This window comes from Candoia aspera, chromosome 1, assembly GCF_035149785.1.
Source record: "Candoia aspera isolate rCanAsp1 chromosome 1, rCanAsp1.hap2, whole genome shotgun sequence".
NCBI classification, from domain to species: Eukaryota; Metazoa; Chordata; class Lepidosauria; order Squamata; family Boidae; genus Candoia; species Candoia aspera.
Genome location: NC_086153.1, coordinates 296,110,286 through 296,137,262, shown reverse-complemented (window position 1 = coordinate 296,137,262; position 26,977 = coordinate 296,110,286). Strand labels below are relative to the sequence as shown.

General features: G+C 38.7%; 1 protein-coding gene across 4 annotated transcripts in view; it reads right to left on the bottom strand.

Annotated features, from left to right (window-relative positions):
* Positions 1 to 26,977, bottom strand: part of TTLL5 (tubulin tyrosine ligase like 5) — a 157,605-nt gene that overhangs the window by 118,675 nt on the left and 11,953 nt on the right. For all 4 annotated transcript variants that reach the window (XM_063290128.1, XM_063290129.1, XM_063290130.1 and 1 more), the window contains exons 6-12: positions 25,570 to 25,700; positions 24,446 to 24,528; positions 22,388 to 22,457; positions 22,032 to 22,116; positions 14,130 to 14,231; positions 13,817 to 13,908; positions 11,730 to 11,837 (exon numbers count right to left, since the gene is read on the bottom strand). In XM_063290128.1, the coding sequence (XP_063146198.1) occupies positions 11,730 to 11,837; positions 13,817 to 13,908; positions 14,130 to 14,231; positions 22,032 to 22,116; positions 22,388 to 22,457; positions 24,446 to 24,528; positions 25,570 to 25,700 (671 nt within the window). The remainder of the gene's footprint in view (positions 1 to 11,729; positions 11,838 to 13,816; positions 13,909 to 14,129; positions 14,232 to 22,031; positions 22,117 to 22,387; positions 22,458 to 24,445; positions 24,529 to 25,569; positions 25,701 to 26,977) is intronic.

Here is a 26,977-nt window from a genome sequence, read left to right as displayed (position 1 = left end):
CTATGGGAAAATTGTTTCACAAAATATATATAGATGTGTCATCAAACCAACAAATTAAAAACTAGATAATCAGTTATGTCGGTGCAAGCAAGCCAGCTAGGCTAATGATCCCCATGCTCTATAGCATGAATCAGCTGGCTTATCAACCAGACTGATAACTAGCTTCCCAAGATACTAGGACACCAGTGACCTTCCAGACGCTGGACTTAGACAATATGGTCAATGGTGAGGTGTAGTGGAAGTTACAGTTAGCAACATTTGGAGGGCCACAATCTACAGACTAGGGAAATATCAAAATAACAACTAAGAATGGAGGCATTTCCGGTTCTGAGAATTCATGCCACCTCACAGAGGCTTCCCTCATCCCTGTTTCCTCAAACCATGACATTTATTCCACTGTTCTCTTCAAAACTCCTAACGAGCTTCTGTTGCTCAATTTATCTCAATTTCAGCCCTGGACTCCTGGTGAATTTTTCCTATACACCATTTTTTTCCAATGGAAAAGAAAAGCTCATGCTCTAATTAAGTCATATCAGCTACTGCAAGAGAAATGCAGCTTTCTACTCTAAAGATATAATTAAGTAATTGATAATGAGATCCAACAGCCAAGCAGATATTTTTAATAGCCTTGACACTGTACTCAGTCCTTCTCATACTAAATCCTATTTCTTCACAAATATGTCTCTGCCCAGCCCCCGGCTCCAAATATGTACTTTTCATATAACTAATATAATTACTGTAGTGCTATCAAGCTTCTCAATTGTAAGGTCTATATCATGAGATAAGAAGTTATTCACTTATCCTACTAGGCCTGGCCAGGTTTAATATTAATTTTTGATAAGATCAAGGTCGTAAAATGCTTTCAGTCTGCATTTTCAAGCTTTGCAGCTTCCACCCTGTGCTTGCATATAAAGCTGGAGGAAGCAGTAGGTGACTGCCAAAGGGAAGCCTTTAGAAGCAGGTACTAGAAAGCAAGAGAAGGCACTCACTGGTACTAACCATTGTTTCTTGGAGCCATTCCCAACTTCATTGCCAGAGAGGTCTCAGTTTTTTGCCAACATGTAACTCCAAAGCTCTTATATCAAAGCTTTGCTGAATGTAAGCTCTATCGCCACTATGTGGTATAATCATGAAAAATACAAGCCAGGCCAAAAAAAAACACCCCAACACAACAAAATGAATTACCTTCAGCATACTAAATTTATGAGGAGGGCACAATAATTACTTTCCTCCAAGAGATGTAGACTGCAGCATATAAATGCTCTGAACATATCTTAGTCAACTCTTAGATTTGTCAACCATCTATTTATCTGGGGGGGAAAACCAATACTTGAGGATTGTCTAGCAAAGATTTTGTATGCCCATTCAAGGGGCATACAATAAGAAGAGCCTGCCTCTTATATGATTAGAGATATATAATGAATATTTTGAAAAAGGGACCCTATCCTCATCAAATGAGACTTGTTTTATTTTATTTTATCAAATTTATACACTGCTCATCCCACTATAAATTGTTATTTTGAGAACAAGAAAAGACCTCATAAATTATGCAAGTTATCACCTTATATCCTGGTTAAATGTAGATGGCTAAGATTCTGGCATGATTACAAAAGGTATTACCATCAATCAGTCATCCTACACAAACTGGTTTTATGAAAGGGCATCAGGCCACTGAAAACATTAAATTATTTGTAGATATCTTAGCAGGTTTGGGAGGAAGTAAACACTTTAAAATATTTCATTGCTATTAAATTATATTCCTGAAATTTGGAACTTGTCTGTTTATCAAGAGCTCTGGACATATCATGCACGGGCAGTTGCAAAAAAGGTGATTATGCATTTGTGGAAGGACACCTCTTTACCATATTTGAAAAGTTGGCTTAACAAAATCTGTCAACTCACAGACTTTGAATTGGCTCTCAGACAACTGCAAAAAAAATTAGACAATATATTTCTATGTACTCAAGGTTCTATTTCTTCTTCAGAAAACTGAGTTATATTAATTTGTATAAAGATGTAACTATTACACTCATATTTAGAAAAGGAGAAAAACATTAATATGTTTTCTACTACAGATTAAGGTTACTATGGTAACTAATCATTTTGGCCGGGAGAAGAGGTTGAATTTAATTGTCCTCTTTTCAGATGTTAATTTTTGCACCTGGGGGGAAGAACTTGCCTGGACTTGTTTTAGTTTCAGTTTCCCTTCTGTGTAGGCATGTAGAGAGTTAAGCAGCTCTCACTGAGAGCCTCTAAATATGTTTGCTTTCTGTAAATAAAATTATTTTTATAGAAATGCCTGGTGTGTGACTTTTCTGATCTCTCCTGGGCCAAAGACTTTCCTAGCAATCTGCCCACAGGTTATGGGCCCAGTAAACAGCCCAGTAAGCCCCAGAGAGAATAGAGAGATCAGCTCCACACCTCATGCACAATTTAAAGGCAGGTAGCAAAGACCTGTGAAGATTTTCTTTGGAGCCACCTGGAGATTTTCCAGCAACTGCTGGTGGACAGGACAAAGAAGCCAGCTGAGGTGACTTGCAAAAGAAGGAAGAAGCCATGGCTACCTCCCAGCCCTCAGCGATGCCTCTGGAGCACCTATCAGAGACCAACTATTTGAATTGGGCCCTGAAGATGGAGATGTATCTTCGCAGAGAGAATCTTTGGCTGCCAATTGGTGAGCAACCCCCCCCCCCCAAATCCCAGTGCTGAATGGCTGAGACAGGATGAGCGGGCTAGAGCCACCATTATCCTGGGAGTTGAGGACAATCAGCTAGTCCACGTGTGAGGTATGCAGTCTGCAAAGCAACTTTGGGACGCTCTGAGAGACTTGTATGTAAAGGCAACAGCAGGGAGTAAAGTTACCCTGACAAAAAAGCTGTACAAAGCCTACCTTGCAGAAGGAGATAGCCTTCCTGAGCACCTGCATTATATTCAGCAGCTGTTTGTTGAGTTGCAGAAGAGAGGAATGGAATTTACACCTCTCACAAAATCCTATATCCTCCTGTCTTCACTGAATGAAATGTGGGACACACTGATTTGTACCCTGGAGGCTATGCCTGAAGCAGACCTCACCCCATCATATGTTACACAGCGCTTACTCGCTGAATGGGAGAAGAGAGAGGAAAGATCCCCCCAATCTCTTCTGGAAAGCTGCAGTACCAGAAAACAAGGGAAAAGAAGGGAAAGGAAGCTGAGGCCACAGCGCTAGGCAGCCAGCGATGCTTCACTTGTGGTTCAGCTGGACATTTGCAGAAAGACTGTGCCTTGAGACCCAAGAGTAGAAAGACAGAGAAGAAGAACATAAGGGCAACACAGAAGAAGGCTCTTCAGACAACCCAAATTGCACAGGTTGCTGAGAAGAGTAATTCTGATGTATGGGTGTTAGATTCTGGGGCCAGTTGTCATTTATGTAATTGTAAAAGCTCTTTTGTGTCACTGTCTAAAACTGAAAGACAAAGTGTATCCTTGGCTGATGGGTCTGTGACCAAAATTATGGGACAAGGTGACTTGTATTTTTCCTGCTTGGGAGAAACTGTAAAAGGTGTGTTGTATGTGCCAAATTTACAATCAAACCTTTTATCTGTGGCACAATTGGCTGCAACAGGGTATGTCATAACATTTAAGAAAAATGGTTGTGAGATACGTAAAAATGGAAAATTGTGTGCTACTGGTATATTAAAAGACTCCTTGTACATTGTGCAAAATGCAAGGAAGCCAAGCTGCAAGGCTGCAGTTGGCAACACTCCATATCATGACCAATGTGTACACCTGATGCACAGGAGATTTGGTCATGCTAATTTCAAGTATATAGCACAAATGCCACAGCTGCGTGCTGACCTAAAGATAAAACGCTGTGACAAATACTTAGACTGTGTAGTTTGCAAAGAATGCAAAACACTAAAAGCTCCTGTGAGTAAGCACAGTGACAGAGTTACAACTAGACCTTTGGAAATTGTACACTCTGACATTAGTCCTTTTGCTCCAAGTCTTGGACAAGCAAGGTATGCAATGACCATCATTGATGATTTCTCAAGATACACATTTATCTACATCTTAAAACATAAAGATGAGGCATTTGAGAAATTTAAAGGTTTTGTGACATGGGCAAATGGAAAATTCCCTAGGCCTGTATCTGCACTCCAGTGTGATACAGGAAGAGAGTACCTTTCTCACAAATTCAAAAGGTTCCTAGTGGAAGAGAGGATAGAACAAATTCTTTCTAACCCTTACACCCCTCAGCAAAATGGTGTTGCTGAAAGAAAGGGCAGAACCTTGCAAAATGCGATGGAATGCATGCTTAAAGATTCACATTTATCTTTTAAGTATTGGGGAGAGGCAATATCTACTGCCTGTTATGTACAAAACAGATTGCATAACTCTGTGATTCAGGACACTCCATTCCATTTGTTTTATGGTGTGAAACCAAAGGTAAACCATCTTAGAGTGTTTGGTAGCACTACTTGGGTTCATATTCCAAAACAACAGAGAAGGAAAGGAGGCCCCACAACAAAGAAAGCCATCTTTGTTGGCTATGAACAAAGCCAAAGGAGCTACAGGTTCATAATGGGAGAGAAATTAATAATTAGCAAAAGCGCTTCTTTTGCTGAACAAAACTGGGGGAGATTAAATTCTAGCTCTCCAGTTGATCTGACTACCACAAGAGAACAGCAAGGACTTGCTGATAGTGATCTTTTGCCTGATGGTGTCATGTTCACTGTTTCAATGTGCACTGTACATTGTAACGTTTCACATGCCATGGCGCTGACGCGCATTTCTGTTTGGGAGGGAGCTGCTGTGAGACCTTGTACCAAGCTCTGTATCTATGTTCATTACAATGGAATGTGTTTGGGTTATGTGCTCTGTTCAAGGACTTTTCCCACAGACCATCAGAAGCCGTTAGGAGCACCTGGGATTGTGAACTTGGGAAGATTCTACGGGGGGAGGGATCTCATTTGCATCGAGGGTTTTTAGTTTGCGTTTGGAGCACTTTTATCATTCTCAGCTTTCTTTGTGATCCTGCATACTATTCTTTAATAAATCAGATATCTTTGAATTCCTGCTCATGAGTCTGAGAGGGTTTTAGAATAGGCAATCATTACAGATGGGGACATTAAACCAGAAAAGCAAACTGAAGATCTGTCTGATGAGACAGATGCTTCTCAGGAAAGTGATAGGAGTCAAAATTTAAGCCCTGTATTACCTCACAGATCTCAGAGGAGTAATAAAGGCGTTCCTCCATCACATTTTCAGGTTGAAACAGTAAAGGCATTTTACATATTCACAGAACCTGAGTCTTTAGAACAAGTGAATGCTTTACCACCTGAGATTGCACAAAATTGGCATTTTGCCATGCAACAGGAATTAGCATCCTTGAAAGAAAATAAAACATGGAAACTGGTAAATCTACCTCCCAATGAACGCTGTCCAGGTTGCAGGTGGATTTTCAAACTGAAAAGAGATGCTGATGGCAAAATCCAAAAATATAAAGCAAGGTTAGTTGCAAAAGGGTTCACTCAAAGGAAAGATTTAGACTTTGACAAGACTTTTGCACCAGTTACTAAAGGTGAATCCATTAGATTACTGTTAAAAATTGCTGCACTCAAAGGAATGTCAGTTCACCACTGACATTCAAATTGCATTTCTCTATGGTGATTTAGACCACAAATTATACATGCAGCAACCCCCTGGCTATGAAAAAGGGGAGAATCTAGTCTGTGAACTGCAAAAGTCAATCTATAGGTTAAAACAAGCTGCTAGATCCTGGAACCAAAAATTAGATGAAAAACTGCAGAATTTTGGTTTTGAAAAAGGAAAAGCAGATCCATGTGTATATATGAAGAAAGACAAACAAGGCTGTATGTATCTGTGCATTTATGTTGATGATTTGCTGCTGTTCACACCAACAGAAAAACAAAGGCTTGATTTTGAAGCCTGCATGAAAAGCCATTTCACATTAAAAAGCCTTGGAACTGTAACAAATTACCTAGGTTTAGAAATACACAGGGAGAAGGATGGTAGCTTTCTGTTAAACCAACGTAGTGAAATTCAAAAGCTCCTAGAGAATTTTAATATGCAAGACTGTAAACCAGTCTCTACTCCGATGATAACAGATTTTCAGAAGTATATAGGAGAAACTCAATTAACTGAGACAGAGAAATATAGATCTGCAATTGGAAGTTTACTGTACATTGCAAATCATTCTCGCCCAGATATCTCAAATTCTGTGGCCATTTTAAGTAGACAGGTAGAGAAGCCTACATCTACTGGAAAAGCAGCATTGAAGAGGTTAATGAGGTATTTGCAAGGAACAAAGAATTATTGCCTGAAGCTAAATGCCTCTGGAACGGAGAAATTGCAAGCTTTTGCCGATTCTGACTGGGGAGCAGATATCAGTGACAGGAAATCCACTTCTGGGATTTTAATTCAATTTGCTGGGTCTAGCTTAGGCTGGCATTCTAGAAAGCAAACACTTGTTGCTCTTTCCACTGCAGAAGCAGAGTTTTATTCTCTAACACAAACCTGTAATGAGGTTATATGGTTTAAACTTTTGTTAAAAGACATAGGCATGGAAGTGAACCAGCCTATAACTGTTATAAACAGAGGATAATCAAGCTTGCATTGCTATGGCAAAATCTGAAGCCTGCAAAAGTAGGACAAAACATATCAATATTAGATATCAATATATCAAAGATATGATAAGCAAAGGAGAAATAATGTTGAAATATTGTGAATCAAAAGACATGATTGCTGATATTTTAACCAAACCTCTTGCTGTACCAAGACACAAAGAGTTAACAAAGCAAATTGGTTTGCATCTTATTCTGTAGTATAAAAAGGGGAGTGTTAATATGTTTTCTACTACAGATTAAGGTTACTATGATAACTAATCATTTTGGCCGGGAGAAGAGGTTGAATTTAATTGTCCTCTTTTTGGATGTCAATTTTTGCACCTGGGGGGAAGAACTTGCCTGGACTTGTTTTAGTTTCAGTTTCCCTTCTGTGTAGCCATGTAGAGAGTTAAGCAGCTCTCACTGAGAGCCTCTAAATATGTTTGCTTTCTGTAAATAAAATTATTTTTATAGAAATGCCTGGTGTGTGACTTTTCTGATCTCTCCTGGCCAAAGGCTTTCCTAGCAATCTGCCAACAAAAAATTCTACCGATTTTTTCTTCTTTCCCCCTTTACATTTATGTTTGTTAGCTTTATTTAGGTTTTATATATAGTTTTGTTTGAATTGCATTTACAAGTTTGGTTTTTATTTTCACTAGTAGTTTTAAGAATATTGATGACTGTTATTTAAAAAAAAAATTATTACTATTCCAAAATCCTTTTAAAAACCCCAGACCTTGTTTCCTATGAGCTCTAACTGAAGTTCACTTAGTCCTTTTTCCATTACAAGGACTGGTATTTCAGAACATTTATGAATTACAAATTTAGGGAATATTTCCATTCATAGCTTCTCAACTACATAAGTGGTTAAATACAGCCAGACAGTAACAAGGTCCAGATGCTTCATGAAGTTTAACAGAGAGGACTACAAGTACTCTATTCCATACCATAAACTTTTATATTCCTGTTAAGATTTAGGCAAACTCCTTAGCCTTAGGGACTGATACTCCAAAGATTCTTTGCACATTGTGTCAGAAACAGTTTATCCTGGGTCAAAGTATAGAATGCTTCATACACTATGAAGTGCATTAAAGGAATATTTCCACACCAAACCAGATAAATGACCAAATATATGGAAAGACAGAATCACAACGAGGGCAATATAATGCATGCAGGATTTTTTAAAAAAACAAATAATATGTATGAATATAAATGATGTGTCTATCATCATTCAGGTAACAATTCATAGTACAATAAAAGTCCTAGAGGAATCAGTATTTCAGTATACAGTAAAAATCTTGGCTTAATAGGCTATTTAGGGGAATGGGTGTCTTAAATCCAAATTATGATTTGTGTCAATATATGTCATTTGCACAGTTACATATCTGACTTAAATGGCATCATCTGCAGTAAAACCTCCTTTTAACAGACAAACTTTCAGTTTGAAATGAACAAAAATGTATTCAAAGTTGATTAAACGGTTTGCTCTTCTAAGCATGGAAACTAAGAAGGGACACAATGTCCCAGCATGTCTCACATCTTCATTACACAAGAATTCTATTGTACACTATGTTTTGAATGTTGTGAGGAGTTCAGTTTGCTTTTCTTTTACAAATAATATTGTTCAGCTGGAGAAAATAGAGAAGGGTGGAACTTAAACTATTGGAATAGGGTAGCACCTAAAAACTGACACTGTCAATTGACACTTTCAAAACACCAGAGCTCAGAATTGCCCATTGCAACCAAAAGATTCTGAGTTCAGGCTAGATAAGAAATCCTACTTCATGCAATGTGTAATATACAAGATGTAGTGCTGCAGAAGCTACAATATCCACTAGTTGACTCAATTTTTCAAAATGATTAAATAATTCATAGACAGTAGCCAAAGCCAAAAACTGAGCTTTTTCGGTCAAAAACAGTATATCTCTGATTATAAACAAAAGAAGAGCTATTATATCATGCTTCCCACCTTCCAGAAATGTATGGTTAACCAGTACAGTAATAGAATCAGAACACCAAATTTATCCTTGATAAAAATCTTGCACGGACATTCTAGTTTTATGGTTTTACATTTTGTATGGTATATTAGGATCAAGGGTTGGTATGTTTTAGCTGAACTTGACCAAGTGCCTGTTTTCAGGCATATTGTACTATCCAGGTCTTATCCCAATCTCTTACTGTATTTCTGAAATGAACTGTATGGACAAAGGCAACCCTCCTTTCTGCTGTCCAGCTTCAAGCTCAGAGACATCTAAAGATTCTGTACTCCCCAAGAACACATCTTGCTTCCAGTACCAACTCTGGACAGGTTATATAAAGCCTTGTTTTAGCTCAAAATGCCCATCAACATAGAAAGACCTCCCAATTCCCCCTGCCCCCACCCAGCAAGGTATAGCAGAAGCAGGCAAGTCCTGCTGGGTGTTCCCAGATGCAATATCTCAGCAGGCTCACAAGTATACAATCTTAACAGTTCTCTCCCTCCAGTTCAGAATCAGAAAGGAAGGCAGTGATTTGTTCTGACTCTATGGGAAAACAAATCTTAAGCATCTTCTCAGCATTGGAGCTGGAGTGGGAAAAAGAACCATGCTCACTCCCTGAAGTTCCAGGGGCAGGAAAAAAGCATCAATATCATCATTTTTATCAGAGACTTCATGAGTGATAACTATGGTGACCAAGACTGTCAAATACTGATACATGGTAATGTAAGGAGACAAGCCAAAAAATCACAACCATTACAGGTAGTCCTCCCTTAACAATGGTAATTAAGACTGGAATTTCCATTGCTAAGCAATGTGGTTGTAAAGCAAGACATCACGTGACCGCATCACTTAGCAACAGCAACCTTGGCACTTTCCCTTGCCGCCATTAAGCAAATTTTACCAGTCATTAGCTGAGCACCCACCCCAATCCAAGCCATTCCAGGATTGGTCCCTCCTGGCTCCAAGCCTCAGCAAGGTAAGGGACTGCCTCCAACTCCCCCCACATGCCTATCTCCCCCCATCTCTGCCCTTTTGGCCACCCTGCACCCTGCCTCATGGAGCAGCGAACACCCCAGAACTGCGTGGCTCTGAGGCTGCTTGCCATGCCCCAGGAAGCCACAGCTGCCCCAGCCCAGTCCCAGCCTCAGTTGCCACCCTGCACTTGAAGACCCTTGCCACCTGTGCTCCACGTGCTGCAGCTGACCTTTGCTGGCTTCTTGCTCCCACTGCTGACAATGTGCCCGGCCTGGGTGCTGGGCCGGGCTGGGCTTTGGCTGCAAAAAAAAAAAAAGCCCAAAGCAGTCCTTTTCCAAAGAGCTGCTGGGCAGGGCTGAACTAGCTTCACGTTCCAAAAAGAAAAAAAAAGCCTCAAAGCAGACGCTTTGCAGAGCTGCTGGCTATACCGCTGACCTAGCCAGCAGCTCTTTAGTTCAGCACTGGACACGTTGTCAGCAGCAGGAGCAAGAATCCAGCAAAGGTCAGCTGGGGAGGTGGAGGGTAGGGGACGAAAAAGGCATAGATGGAGGGGAGAAATAGGCGGGTGAGGGAGCTGCAGCACCTCTGCAGTCGTAAGTGCGGGCGGACTGCCAAGTGCCCAAATTTTGATCACGTGGCTGTGGGGGCACTGCAACGCCCATATCTTCGCGCACTGGTTGTAAGTGAATTTTTTCAGCACTGTCATAATTTGGAATGGTTGCTAAACAAATGGTTGTTAAGTGAGGACTACCCATATCAATTCCTTTTATCAGAGTTAGGCAAGGTTATTTTTGACTCCAAAGTGCACCTCTGCTCCACAAGTTCTAGAATGGTGGCAATGCAGAGATGAGTCGTTGCTGTGGTGGTGCCAGTTCTGTGGAATGACATCCCCTCAGTGATACAAACAACCCAAAGTTGAAGTATTAAAAAGGTCAGAACCACTGTGGTAAAAGGAGCAGTTGTATACATCTAAATAAATAAATAAACATTGGCCTTCCCCAGCCATTAACACCTTGTAGTATTTATTCCTTGCTTTTTAATTGATTGTTCTTGCTTTCTTATTTTTCCCTTCTGCTTTATAACTGTTGGGATTTTAAAGATGCAACCAATATACCTTTAATAACATACATTAACAGCTTCCCATACACAAGTAAAACTTTCCTTTCACATGCACCTATGGACATACAAAAAATATCTTCACCACACAGCCTTCCAGCCACCATGGGAGATATAGACAAATCTATACATGCACAACTCCCACACATGCACATAACACACATGCATGCAATCTTCATCTTCAACCTTCCAAATTGATCTTCACTGAAAAAAAGAGGGAGCCTGAGATTTTCTCTTTCAGTCCAAGGAAACCAATTAAAAATGCTTCTATTTTTATCTGTTGTGAGGAAAAAATTGAGCAATTTTAATCTTTGTTCCCTGGAAAAGGAGAGGGAACCATGAGACTGTCATTTTCCTTCCAAGGAAGCAGAATAAAAAAAAAACCCTCGTTTTTTTGCTGGCATTACCAGCAAAACAGAATTATTTTCTGCTACTTCTCTGGGACCAGGAGGAAAAGTTGTGGGACACAAGAGGACTGGCAAGCGGGAATATAGTGGGGACAGCAAAAGTGTCCTGAAAGGTACATGTATCACAGATGCCCCCAGGTGCCATGTTGGTGAACCTGCCCTACACTCATCTGAGTCCCATCCAAGCCCTTTGTATTTCAGGAGAAGTGTGCTGTTCCCCTCCCTGCTCCCCAGCAAAAGGTAATAGGGATGGGAAGCTCTTACCAGAAGTCTGAATTGCCCTCTTGCATAGATATTTTAAAACTAGATAGAAGAATGGTGCTTGTGCACAGAACATGTTATTTTTTCTTTTACGTAAAACAGTACTCACTAACCTTTCAATATTAATCACGCTATTCGCCTGAGTTTGCTTGCCTTGTTCTTTGATCATCCACTATATCAAGGACTGACAAGTTACTAACCCTGCCTAGATTGTGACTGGGGGAAGAACCAAAAAAATAGTAGTTTACAATCTCAGTTCATAAAAGGCATCCCACTCACAGTTTCTTAACTGATTATATAATACTGGGTACCAATACATTCCCTGAGAACACAGAAAGAAATGTGACAACCCAACAAAAAATGTAATAATAAAGATGATTTACCAAAGCAAACACCACGGTGTGGGACAAAGGCTTTACAGGCTGCTGCAATGGCCAATTCAGCTGAAACTATTGTCTTAATTATCAGATCCTCCACGCTGGCCATCAGAGCTAAGAGAAAAATGGGAAAGAAAACAAAAGCAATCATCTTAAGGCAAGAACTGCTAACCTACAAAATTCTAACAGTGAAAACAAAATTTAGCTTCAAATGAAAAATGCTGTCTCCTGAACATTACAAACACACAACTTTTAATCCTTTTGTTAGATGAGTATGATATATGTTGCATATGTTTTGGTGTTAGTTGTCTAAATTTTCCATCTTGTTTATTTCTTTTATTGTACTTATTTACCTAATTTTATTTCTATTTCCTTTTTATATTGTAAGCTGCCCAGAATGTTTGTCAGGTGGTGCCAAAATCAAAACAAACAAATAAATAAATACATTCTGCACCTTTTTATTTATTTAAAGTATTTTATACATTTTATATAATTTTTTATTTAAAAGATTCTGAAGTGGTTTATAGAAATAAAACTTTTTTTATAGAAATAAAGCTTTTGTTTTAACAAATTTTTAAAGAAGGCATGATAACATATTCACCTTCATTTTCATTCCAAAAGGAAAACATTTACACAAGATGTATCTCTTCATGAGATATATTCCACAATTTAAACTTCTAACTTTTTCCAACTGTCATCAGTTATACAAATTTGGTTTGTTTGTTTGTTTGTTTGCTATGCCTAAGTCCATCAGTTAGGAATCCTGATCACTGTAAGCTAGTGCAGGAAAGTATTAACCTAGCACCAGATGACTACCAGAAGAAAATTTGCTATGACAATTTCTGTATCACAATATAAAGTAGAGGAAAGCAAATTCTGAGCTTCTTTGATCTACCTGGGCTTTTGAGGTCCACCAGATGGAGCGTCAAAAAGTGGGGTAAGACAAGAGACTTCCACATTTCATTAAGAATCATAATATCTCTGAAAACATGCCTATAAAAGAATTTGCTTTCAGTATCAGAAGCAAACTTCTGGTATGCACACAAAAAGTACTCCTGGTCCTCTCTACCATGATCTTACTTACAACAAAAAGAAATACATTTCTTGCTATTCTTGAATCCAGAAACTCTTGTAGATATACTGAAGGTCCTCTAAAGATGATCTCTGGTTTAAGATCAAATTCCCATCCTTCAGTCTTATATGACATTCTTGAACACATAGATATCATAGAAACCGAATCCTTAACTTCAAGCTGCAAACGCTATTTCATGCATTTCAGATTGTGAATTCACAAGCATGTTTAAAAGTTTTCATCCTAACTAAATGATCTCAAGTAGACATACTGTATACTTAGATGAACAAATGAAAGTCACATTGATAAAGAATTAGAAAAAAGGATAATGAACAAGGACATATTTTGCCAGACAAGTCTTCTGTCACCACCAACAACACAGAATGCTGCAAACTAATTATTTCAGAGATAGCATGATTAATTGACAATTGAAATTTCAAATTTCAGTAGACTAATCAAATGTGAAGAACATAAGATCTCCTGCAGGATACAAAATTCTTGAATGAAAAACATTCACTAAAGAAGTCACTATTCAAAGGAAAGTGCTATTGCAAAAGCCAGGTACAGTTCCAAAGAGAAGTGCACAGCAAAGAAAAATAAGAACATATCAAAAAGGTGTATTCAGAGAAGAAAAAGATAAGAAAGTTTATCCTCCAGAAGAAGTGCAGTAGTCAAACTAGCAAAGAAGAACTATTGGGAACAGACAGACAATTAAATCTACTAATATTTATGGAACGGAGCCAGTTTGGTGTAGTGGTTAAGGTACCAGGGTAGAAACCAGGAAACTGTGAGTTCTAATCCCACCTTAGGCACAAAGCCAACTGGGTGACTTTGGGCCAGTCACTCTCTCTCAGCCCTAGGAAGAAAGCAATGGCAAACCATTTCCAAAAATGTTGCTAAGAAAACTGCAGGGACTTGTCTAGGTAATCTCCAGGAGTCAACACTGACTCGAAGGAACAGAACAGAACAGAACAGATATTCTAAAGATGATTCAAGGAAGTAGTAATAGATATCCACTCACCAGTTGTATCTTTTCCTTCTTGTTTCAGGTATCTCAGCATTGCACTCATACTCCATTTGTTTCCATAATCCTCCACTTCAGGGTCATCACAACTGAAACAGAAGAAATACATTTTACCCTGAGCACCTGTGATGGAATTCTACCTCCAATTTATGTTTGTTAATTCACATATTTTATACATATATTGTTTGATTACATTTAATAATCGCTTTAACACACTTTTATTTTAACAGAACATAAATGCATTAAATAAACATAAAAACAGGTATTTCATTCCACTTCAGGCTCAAGAACTTTTAAGAAATCTAAATACCTGACATAGTCACCACTCTTCTTGTTGACACTATAATTTGTAAGATGCATGAATTGGTTTTTAATATTTTTTGATCCCTGGTCATACCTCACGGTTGCAAACCTACAAAACAAAAATGAACACTAAAATCTTTAATCAAAACAAAATAGACCAATTTTTCCATCATCTTTTAAACAATAGTTAGAAGTGCAAATATTTATCTCTCCACCTTCAATTAGCAGACAGGCTACAGCATTCTGAACCAACTGACGTTTCTGAGTTAGCTTCAAACGTAGCCCCATATACAGTATGCTACAGTAGTCCACACATTAGGTGACAAGGTCATAAATCACATTTGCCAGGGCCTTCCAGTCCAAAAAGGTCTACGGTTGGTGCACCAGTGAAAGCAGAGGTCTCCCTGGCGACACGTACATGAGGACCCTCACCACCACCAAATCTCAGACCTTCAGGGCAAGCGTGAACCTGTCCAGAGTCAAAACAGGAACTGAAATGAAGCCATATCAATCACCAACAAACAGAAGCTCCAACTTTCAGGGATTTAATCTGACTATAGGATGACTCTCACCAGTGAAGTACAATGGTTAAAGTGCTGGACTAGGAGTGGGGAGACTCAGGTTCTATCCCCTACTTAGGCATGGAAGCCAGCCAGGGGATATTGGGCCAGTCACTCCCTCTTAGCTCAAATCAGCATCAGGCTTTGTGGCAAGTCAGCTGAAAAACAAAAGCCGCATCACATCATCCACTGGAGGAACTACAGGGAGGGCAGTGCAAAACAAGAAGAACCTGCAACCAAGTGGGACAAACATTAAGTACCACTACTGCAACAACAGGATGGCTCTTACCATTAGACATGGGTGTTTGGCAGACTGAGTTATCAAAGCAATAGAAAACAAAATTCACAAAGGGATCCCTTGAAACAAAAATAGTGACCCACCTCCATTTCTATTACTGACACAATAAAACAATCTGTAATTCCTCATTCTCAGAGTATTTAACAGCATATACATCTACTGCATTATATTACAATCCTTCCTCTTGGCATGAAACAACTAATACTTCTCCAAGAAAAGCTTTATTTCCACATATATAAATACATATGTGTGTTGTGCATGTCTGTTTGTCTGTCTGTGTGTATATACATACACACACACACACACACATATAAATGTGTGTATATATATATATATATATATATATATATATATATATAGGAACATATATTCAGTTAAATACATATAAGAATAACCTGAAAGCACACTTGCAACAGCTATCCTCTTTTTTGCAGCCTCTTGTCCTCCACCAAGTTGGAATGCTTTGTTTGCAGCCTTATTAAAGTGACAAATACACATTCCAGAACCAAGAGAAAACACTGAGGAGCAGAGTATTACCACATTCATTTTTTGTTCTGCTCAATCACAGGCAGGGATTACTGTTGAGTCATTCTTTTATGCTTGTCTCACATAATCTTTTATGCTTGTGTCACATATTCTTATCTCAATGCAGGAAATGTTGCAAAATTACTTTTAACAGTTAAATACAATGAGAATGCATAGATTGTAAATGAATGACAGAATATAAAGTTTATCAGGGCACCAGAATATCATTCTGGTAACTGAATGGCTCAAAGTAATAACCTACTAAAACAAACTCTTCTCAGGGATCTGCTAGTCTCCAAATCAAACAGATTTGTGTTTCCCCTTTCTCCAATTTTGAATCCCCCCACCCCAGTAATCCTCTATACTTAATCACAGTCATATCTGCCTCATCTCACACCGTTGTTTATTCTCTTGACTCCTCTTCCAAATTCCAGCTATCATTTCAGCTTTCTTCCTTTCTTTTTCTTTTTAACTCATCAGTCAAGAGCGTTCTTACATCTTCCCAGCAAACCTGACTCTCTTGGAGAACAACAGCTACAGCCAGTTTAATCCTAATGTAATTAATCCACATTAGAAAGAAGTACAAAGTATTGTGGCTCAAAACTAACACATTTGTTATTCAAAAAAAGAAGCTGATCATGAGACCTGTTGCTATTTCCCCACTTCTTGAGTTAGCTGCGTTCCCAAAATATCAAGGGCCTGCCAGGCAGGGGTTACTGTGAGAAGGACTGGGCTGCTGTAACAGACTCTGGCCACAATACAGTCTATGAGGTAATGTGAATTCCTTGGCTCACAGTAAGTACCTGAATTCTTTGGAAACCACAGGAATCCACAGAGAAAAGGTAAATATCTCCACGGAGCCAGTGCTAATTAGCAAGCAGGGTAACCAAAGGAGAGGGCGGAAGGAGGCTCAAGAAACAGGAAAGCCCAGTGTCAGACATGACAAGACACTGCTGCTTGCTCCTTCATTTCAGAATGTGAATAATTGTGCAGCCACATCCATTTTCCACCCACCGTCTCTCCTTCTTTGGGCCCCTCAGAAGCACATTTGGTTTTCTGCTCAACCCACTGTACTTCCACAAAACAGCTCTGTGTTTTCTCTAGCTTACCACTAGCTTAACTGCAAGTGTTTGCTCAAAAGACATTAGGCCCCAAATTGCCACCTCTTTAAAAACTTGTTCTTTTTAATAGATGAACTTTTCTCCTGACTCCAAACAAAGAAAAGCTCATTTTAAGCATGAAAATCATCAATCTTGTGCCTGACTGCCCCCTGCTGGGATACTATTTTTGTGTAAAGTTTGCATATCCTCCAAAGCAACCTTATGGTCCACTGATTGCAGAGAAATACAAATGGTTATCTACAAAAGTAGTAATAACACCCACTTTCCAAGGATATATATTTTTAAAACACAAGAATGTGATATATCCAAACTTCATGTGATTTCATCTGCCTTTACAAAATTAATAGTTTTGGGAAACTGGAAGTCCCAAGATTATTGTCTATCATGCTAAAATATTCATATAAAATTACATTTCTCAGTATCACCTTTCACTGTGAATGCAACACATTCCATTAATTCAGGCATTACTGTATTCCAGTCTTTCTCAACCCTGGCAATTTTAAGATGGGTGGGCTTCAACTCCCAGAATTCCCCAGTCAACATGGCTGGCTGGGGAATCTAGGAGTTGAAGTCTATACATCTTAAAGTTGCCAAGGTTGAGAAACATTGCTATATACCCTCTAAAATGATAATGCTTTTGTATCCCTATGGATAAAACCAATGATTACATTGGCTATAGGGTTGGGCAAGAAACAAATATACCACTTACTTTTAAGAATTAAATTTTAATTTATGTATCGCAAACTTTGCAGTACCAGAACAATCCAGTGCAGGCCTGCCCAGATATAGCATGAATGAGTTTTGACACCACTTCCACTTTTCCCACACGAGCCGGATCAGTTTTATAAAAAAAATACCGATTCACCACCACCACCACCACCACAGGAGCTTGTCTCCTCTCAGGGGTCACAAACCACCTGCATTAGTGATAAATTCTGCTTCATGTGTAATGGTAGGGTGACCTTATTTGAGCTACAAAAATCAGGACAAGTACTAAATGGCATCAAAGTCTTAAGGTTTACTGTATCTTTTTGCTGCCATCAAATGGTCATCTGGATTTTTGCAGCACGTATGTGGTAGCCCTCTGAAATTATCTACTGAAATACTAACATTTGTAAACAGTGTGGGGACAAAACAACATTATCACAAATTAATCATTCACTTTATATTATCAGATCTGACCTCTAAAGGACCAAGAGAATATATGAGACTTTTAAATTATTTCCCCTAAGTGAACAATAGGCAACTATTAGAATTAGTTCACAGCTTCTTCTTAAATTCAGAGCAATAAGATTATTATCTTTCTATCCCAATTTACACTGGTTTAAAGTTTAAACTCTTAAGTCTGATAAGCATATATGTCTGAGAGAAAGAGCAATATTTGTATAGTATGGGGGCAATTTGTGAAGTGTCTACACAAATGCACATAGGAATAAAATAGGAAGAACTAAGAGGAAGGCAGGAAGGCAAATATGATTTAGTAAGCATTACTGAAACCTGGCATAACAAAACTCGTGAGCAGAAGGCAAGGACTAAAGGGTATAACCTGGTCAAATGGAACAGGTCAGATAAAAGAGAAGGAGTGGCATTATATGTGAAAGGAATCCAGTCAGGAGCATCTGGGTAAGAACAGAAAGAAGGAAAAACAACAACAATGATAGAATTGTGAGGTGTACTACATCCTGTGGAGTCCTTGGTGCTCTCTGAGCCTTGTTGTTTTCTTGCAGACGTTTCACTGCCAGACTAGGCAACATCTTCCGTGCAAACAGGGAGAGGGCCTTGCTCTCTGTTTATATATAGTGGCTTGCCCTGCTTGTGTTGGCGGGGGTGTTGTTCTCTCCTTGGGAGTTCTTTGATTGGGCTATTGTTTGCTGCTTGGTTGATTGAACTAAAACTCTTCAAAACATATTAAGTAACCCAAAAGACCCAATAGCCCAAGAAGAAAAAAACAGGAGTGATTTACAACATACAGTGCAAAGCCTGTAACAGCCACTATGTAGGACAGACAGGCAGAAGACTAGCAGAGCGCATCCACGAACACCAACTAGCAGTCAGAAGACACGATGAGAACTCTTTAATGTCACAGCACATGGACAGACTCAACCATAGTTTCAACTGGGAAACTATGAGCATCCTAAACCAAGCCAAATCCAAAAACGCCAGAGAATTCCTGGAAGCTTGGCACTCACACAAAGCAGCCATCAACAGACACATAGAGGTAAACAACATTTACATACCATTCAAAAGGGACAATAGAAAAGCCAAAAGCCAGTACACCTCCTCACCAGCAGTCAACATCCAGATATGGAAAAATCAACACTAGGACTAACACCAGATGAACCATCAAACAGCACAATACACCATAATCAAGGAACTATTAACTCAGTCAATCAACCAAGCAGTAAACAACAGCCCAATCAAAGAACTCCAAAGGAGAGAACAACACCCCCACCAACACAAGCAGGGCAAGCCACTATATATAAAGAGAGAGCAAGGCCCTCTCCCTGTTCGCACTGAAGATGTTGCCTAGTCTGGCAATGAACGTCTGAAAGAAAACAAGGCTCAGAGAGCACCAAGGACTCCACAGTTCAACCCTGAGCTACAATATTCGCTTCAATTAGCACTACATCCTGTCAGGACTGGCAGAACATCTGGATGATGCTCTCCTGGCCCAGATCACAGAACTTTCAGAGAGGAGACACATTGTCATGTTGGAAGACCTGGATACCTATTAGTAAACCAACTCAGCCAAGACTGCAAGATCCCAAAAGTCCTCGCTGTTTCATTTTCCAGAAGATTTGAAGAAGAAACAAGGGCATCAGCTAGTTGAAAAGAAAAAAGCAGTGGGTACCCTGAAAGCGGCATCCCCCCAAAGAGTCAGACATGACTCGGTGCTTGCACAGGGGACCTTTCACCTTCACACCCTGGGAAGATGTGATCACATAATCCTGAAGTTCAAGATATTACAGAAAGAGCAACTAAAGTATGCTTGTACATGCACGCTAGGACAGCCAATTTCAACAAGCTTAGAAAGAAATAGGCAGAATCCCATTGGCAGAAATCCTCAGGTCAAAGGAAGCAGAGAAGTGTTCAGAACTTCTAAAAAATAAGATACTGGAAGAACAATCGCAAACCCTTACAATGAGGAAAAAATTATTTGGGGGAAGCTTTGGAAACCACTGTGGATGCTTCGGGAATTTTGCCTGAGCCGAGTTAAAAGGGAGATATAAAGGAAATAAAGAGGTATGTAATCACCAACAAAGCATACCAAGAAATGGCTATTACCTAAAGAAAGTAAGTCAAAATATCAAAGCCCAAAAGGAATTTAGGCTCACAAGGGAAGCTAAAAGCAACAAAAATGCTTTTCTTTTTAGCTTTTCTTTGGCTATGACAGTAATAAAAGGAAAAGGAAGGATAGGCCCACAGCTTGAAAAAGATGGGACAGGGACAGAGGCACAATTCCTCAACTCCTGCCTTGCTTTGGTTTTCTCCTCAAAGGGGAACTGAATGCAAATGTACTGAAGCAAAACAACTGGCACAGGAGAAAGAGGCAACCTAAAGTAAATAAAGAAATGGCTGGGGAGCACCTGGCTACCAGGAACAAGTTAAATTTGCAGGACCATACCAATTACATCCAAGAGTCTTGAAGGAACTTGCAAATATCATCTCAAAGCTCCTACTATTATGGTTTTTGTGAAATTATGGAGAATGGACATAATCCACAAGATTAAAGAAAGGCAAATGGCAAATGTTGTTCCTATCATCAAAAGGGGTAAAAAAGCGGACCTGGGCAACTATAGACTGCTCAGGCTGATGCTGATACAGGTCAAAACTCTTAAACTAATTATTAAGCAGTTGGTTTGTGACCATAAAGAAAAGACTGCATTGCTTGGCAGAAGACAGCAGGGGTTTATCGAGAATAAATCATTCCAAATCAACCTGATCTCCTTTTTCACAAAGTGTTCAGTTTAGCTAACCATGGGAATGCAGTGACACAGCATACTTTTTAGAATTCAGAAAAGTACATTGCAAGGTCTTCCATGAAATACTAACAGTAAAGATGACAAAATGTGGGCTCGTCTATGTTATCAGAACCGAATGAAGAGTCATAGTAAGTATCATCAATGGCTCCGCATCAAACTGGAAGGAAGGGACAAAGGGCATATCACAGAGATCCACTCTAGGTTCTGTGCTGCTTAATATACCTACAGATGGTAATTTAGAAAAGATTATCAAATTTGCATATGATAGATTTAGGGAGGATATTCTTCCTAGAGAAGAATATCAAGATTCAGGAGGACCTTTACAACTTGGAACAAAGGGCATAAGCCAGAAAGTTAATTTCAACAGGGACAAATGCTAGTTCCTACATTTGGGTAGGAAAAAACAAAGGCATATATATAGGATTGGTGGGAAGGGAAGAAGGGAACCATACCTGGCAGCATTACATTTGAAAGGTTCTAGGTGTTTTGGTATATCACAAACTGAATATTCAGATGTGATCCTATCCACGTATAGTATCAAGATCAAGAGAAGTCATCATTACCCTGTATTCTGCACTGGGCAGACCACACCTAGAACATTGTGTCCAGATCTGAGGAGTCCATTTTAGAAAGAAAGTATGTCCAGAAAACAGTAACCAAGAAGATAAAGAGTCTGAAAGAAACAACTTATGAAGAACAGCTGGAAGCCCTGCAAATGTTTAGCCAGGAGAAAAGGCAGCAGGGAGACATGATAGCTAAAGGGCTATCATGTAGAAGATGGGACACAAGTGTTAGAGTTGTTCCATATGACAGGAAACACTTGTTTTAAGTGACAAGGAAGCAGATTTTGATCAGGAAAAAATTTTTGATTGTAAGAGTTGCCCAACAATGGAATAAACTGCCTTGGGATGGAGATGTTTAAACATAAGTTGGATGGCCATCTGTCTAAGATGTGGAAACAGCAGACGACTTGATCTCCAAGGTCCCTTCAAATTCTTACTTCTATAATTCTATGAAATTTAGGAAATACAAAAATATCAGCAAGCAAAGAAATCTTAAAATTAGCTACTGTCACCAGAAGCCAAGGGCAGGAAAATACACCTCATATATTATTACATATATTCAAAATTTCTCCACCACTGCTTGAAGACCAGTGGCTAAGCATTTAGAGAGTTAAATTATCTGAGCTGGAGTGGAAGACTGAGAAGAGTAACTCAAAGTAAGAGGTACTAACATATCTGGAAATTATTCTTCATAATTTTCAACTCTCAAAAGGTCAGAAGAACTGTAAGATGACCAACCAGCTTCTTGCTATTCCTATTTCTTTGTATACATACAAAGAAAGCTTATGACACCCGCTCTGCTATTTTATGTAGTAAGGTATTCAGCTTACAAAGCACAAGATACAAAATCAAGACTTACCGAGCCAAACCTTCCTCATAGAGATAGACGACAAGGGGATCATAGGATGTCACCAAAACATAAAGCCGCACATCAAATTTGAAGTCTAGAAACAGGCACAACCATAATTAGTTGCTAGAATTATTCAGAAAGCTGAACCTACTTAAGGAAAGGATATAGAATTAGATATTTTCAAGGACCATTCAGTGGTCAAGTACCACTGAATAGAAATATTTCCTGAGCTTGGATGACAATTCTACAGCATTTGCCACATTGACAACACAATAGGAAACAGAACTGCTTTCTTATGATTCATTAGCTCACTCTCAATTATTTTCAGTCTTCTAAAAAAACCCTAAATTCCAATATTAACTCACCATCTATGAGAAGCGGGTTGTTGATGTAACGGGAGACCAGGATGTTTTCCTCAAGGGAAATCTGATTTGGCTATAAAATGAGATAGACAGTACATTGGAGTGAAGAACTGAACAGCTGAATGCTGATTTCACTAAATGACTTTGCCCCTAACTGTTACCTTCCAATGAATACTTATTAGGTTAATGAACTCTATGGTGAACCCTAATATTTTCTATACCAAACAAGACAACTACAATATTGTTCTCTTAAAGTGCAGAAGCATCCAAGGTATCATGCACATTATATATAATTATAACAGAGAAGAAAAGGATGGGCCCATTCCTCATTGAAAAAACAGTTTCCACCAGCCCCATCATGCATACATGGATATGGATCCAAATTAATGTAATAAAGTCTAGAGAAGTCACATGTGTAATATGCATAAACTATAGATTATATATGAAAAAAAATCTAAGGACAGTAGTGTCTTCTTTCTTTCTTTCTTTCGTGTACCTTTGAGTCCATGTTGACTCTTGGTGACTGCCTGAACTAGTCCCTGCAGTTTTCTTGGCAAGATTTCAGAAGTGGTTTGCCACTGCCTTCTTCCTAGGGCTGAGAGAGAGGGACTGACCCAAGGTCACCCAGCTGACTTTGTGAAACATATCTATGATTCTAATGGCAATATGAAAAAGTTGGATCAAATGTGATTTTCTATTGCAGCAGCCATCATTCCAAGGATTGTGTGCAACAATAGGTCAAGTTAACTGCAGTCAGTTACAGAAGTTTGTTTTTAGCAAGTATGACAGACATACACAAAACATTCCCTAACTACAGAAAATTAAGTAAGCTTCCCTTAAGAATATTAGAGAGTGCTCCCTACATGGAACAGATATGACAGATTTGTGAATTTAGCAATCCTAGATGGAAAATGGGTTGAGAACTTTTTCCAGGTTCTGACCTTTTGTTCACATTTTACTTTTTCTTAAAGCAGATCTTGTCCAGCTTTGGAAAGATTTGCTTCATTCACTTGGCTAGCAATTCCTTTATTCCATGGGAAACAGCCAGGTTGAGAACAGATGAGAAAAACTGGCCCCTTCAATATGAGGTGGGGGGAGGGGGAAGAAGGGAAGATATGACTGAAAGTAGTGACTCACAATCGAGTTTTATGCTATGCCATTCCAGGAATACTTATCTGACTAGCTTCAGGATAGATACACAGTGTACCATTTTTGCTTTTTAGCTGTGTAAAGGGTCTGGCTGGAGTGACAGTTACATTACTATATTATATACCTAAATCCACCACAATGTTCTAATGTAGTTAAATTTATTTTGCAAAATACTACCCTACCAGAATGATTAAAGAAATCAGTTACCTGCTCCATACCATTTATAAGACATATAACTTTCAAAGTATCTTTAGTCATCCATCTACAAAAGTGAGCATGCACAAAAACATACGAACATCATATATGAGTCCAACTATCTGAGCATAATGGTTCCTTTAACTTTTGAGAGTTTTTCTCCAGTCACTCCTCCTCACTGAATACCTCCCTGAATGTGTTTTCATAAACCTCCGAGATAATACATCTACACGTTAAACACATTCACATGTCAGCCTCATTCTCAGCTTGTATTTTGTATACCAGACTTCCTTGGAGTATAAAAGTATAATGTCCTGGTTCCCATACCACATGAAGCCATAACGTGAGTTATTTGCTTTTAGTTTAGTGTAATGTACAAAATCACCTATTATGGCTTAACATTAAGTATGAATCGGGCCATTATGCTTTGTTCGGAAAACTATGATTAGAAACCCTTATTTGCAGTTAAGCAGGCTTAAATTTCTGGCAAAAATACGAGTAGCCATTAATTTCCTTTTGTCAAGATGATATTTTTACTGTGGATTTAAGCAAGTGACAGAACAGTAAACTGATTCAAACCTATACTACATTAGTTTCTACTGCTAGCAGTCTAAGCATATTTTGACAGAGAAAAATATTATACTGAATATAGTCAGAGGTGCCAGTGAGTAATCAAACTTGTCATATTTTGAAGTTGTTAGATTTCTTAATGCTTACATTGTTAATCAAATAGACCCCTCGTCCCCTAGAAGAAGCCACAGGTTTTACTATCCAAGGTCCCCTGTCCTTTGAATAGGAATCTGGTTGAGAAAGAATAAAAAGGATAAATACATACTTCATTATTAAATTTTCTACAAAAAATGTCATCAGAAAATGGTAAGTTGTGCCAGTAATACTTGAGATTTTCAGTATAGCTTATTAGTATTTATCAATTAACCTTGTTTACCAATCAACCTTTATCAATAGCTAAAATAGTGATGAGGTTCTTTTTTTAAAATTACACATTTCATACTTAGAATCTGGTCATAGACATAGACACGGATAAACAATTATGGAATCTGGAGATGGCACGGGACTCTGGCATGCACTCTTTGCAATAGCCAGACAGTTTGTTTTTCAGGATATCGAAGTTTAGGACCCTGATCCACTTCCCTTAGCATGTGCCAAACACCATATTTACCTGAAAGTGAGATATTTTTTTAAAAAAAGGAGTGAAATAAAACTAAGAAGCTCAACAAGCATTTTTCCTAGGCTCAGAAAGCATTAATCTTTATCTATTTACATTACAATAAGTTTCACTGAGTTTGACCATTTTTATTCCCAGGTACAAATGTTTAGGATTTCAACTGTGATTCTGTTATTATGAAATCCTGCAAATAACTATTCTGGATTGTGGAGGAGAAGAACAAGAGCATGCCACTCCAATCCACCCTCTCTTTGTTTCATTGACAGGGAGCACTCTAGAAAAATGTGAAGCGTCCATAGTAAAAGCACATTCTTTATTCATGGACTCTAGTCTTCTTTCAAGAATCCTCCCTCTCGCTAAGGTTCAAGTTGACAAATATTAAATGACCCTGGGTAATTTATTGCAGGGCATTATTTGTCTTCATTCCAAGCACATACAGTACATAAACATAGAGAACTTTTTCATTACTGTTATTCTCAAATAAAAAAAGTACAACTACAGTTTACAGGACAGGACTGAGGATTCAAAAGATAAAAAAAAAGTATTTTCCCAGGAGGGAATATACTGGGTTAAAGTATAGAAACATCATGGAATGAAAATTTCTCATTCAGTTCCAGCTTTACTTAAGAACTGGTAATCCAAGTCATAGACTTACTGCAAAACTCTTGATATTCAGCTGGAAGGATGAAGGTCTGAGGCAAAATATGGAAGGTCTTGAATCCATAAATCTGCTGCATTCGATTAATGTTCTTGTATAGCCTATCCTTCCGAGTTAATTCATATGACCTAAAGCCATGTAGATATAATTTGCTGGTGTCACCTTGTTTGTGAGGATTTTTAAGAATTCACCATTACAGTTAAACTTTGATTCTCCTGATTTCCATTCAGCAGACTTTGGATGCAACAGACAAAATTTTACTTCAGATTTCACCCCCCAAAACAGGCAAAGTCTAAAGCACTCTGAATAATTTAAAGTAAGTTGCATCAATTTACATCATGCAAATGACATAAATTGATGACATAATTACTTTAAAACATTGATTATATAATCACACAAATGTGAACCATTACATCTATTACATAACTTCAGATTTCACAGAGTTTGGGATTTAACAGACATCCTTTGCCAAAAATGATTCTTTAAGTCAAAGTTTTACTGTGTGATTTCATTCACAAGCTCTGTGAAACATATGATGCCCTAATGTGGCATTGTAATCATTTTGTTACTGAAAGCCTACATACAACACGTAGCTCTTCCTAATCAGTTCTGTTCCCTCAGTTGAAGACACCTCTAAATAGAAATGGACAATCTTTTTTCAGTCAAGGATTACAGTCTTTCCAAGATAACCTTGGATTCAATGCAGATGGCCGCATTGTTACTCTTAGGATCTTCGCTATCCCATGCTCACGCTTTTGCATGTGCACTTATACCCATTCACACATAATCTATCCAACCTCATCATCTTATGTCTATCTCTAATGGCTCACTGCTTTGTCAATGCCTCCAAGCCACCCACCTGAAGAAAACAAATGTAAAACCTGGGGATAGGCAAATGTCCACTCAAGCTCAGAGCCATCAATAGCAACAGCCAGGTATCTTAATGAAGTATAGAATGCTGCTATGCTTTGTGAATAAATCTCTAGGTTCATGCATGTCCACCAGTCCCTCTTGCTACCTTCAAGGACATGAATATTTATTTATTTACTTTATTTTATTTTCTATCCCACCATTATTATTATTATTATTATTATTATTTTATAAATAACTCAAGGCGGCGAACATACCTAATGCTCCTTCCTCCTCCTATTTTCCCCCCAACAACAACCCTGTGAGGTGGGTTGGGCTGAGAGAGAGTGACTGGCCCAAGATCACCCAGCCGGCTTTCATGCCTAAGGCGGGACTAGAACTCTCAGGCTCCTGGTTTCTAGCCCAGATTTTGTAGGGTTGTTTGTACAAGGGAGAACAACTTTCAGCCTCCCAAGATTTTTTGTAGTAACCTCTACTACCAATTTTCACTGGCTAAATTAAAGATAAATTTAAGTAGCTCTGGCTCTAGATAAGA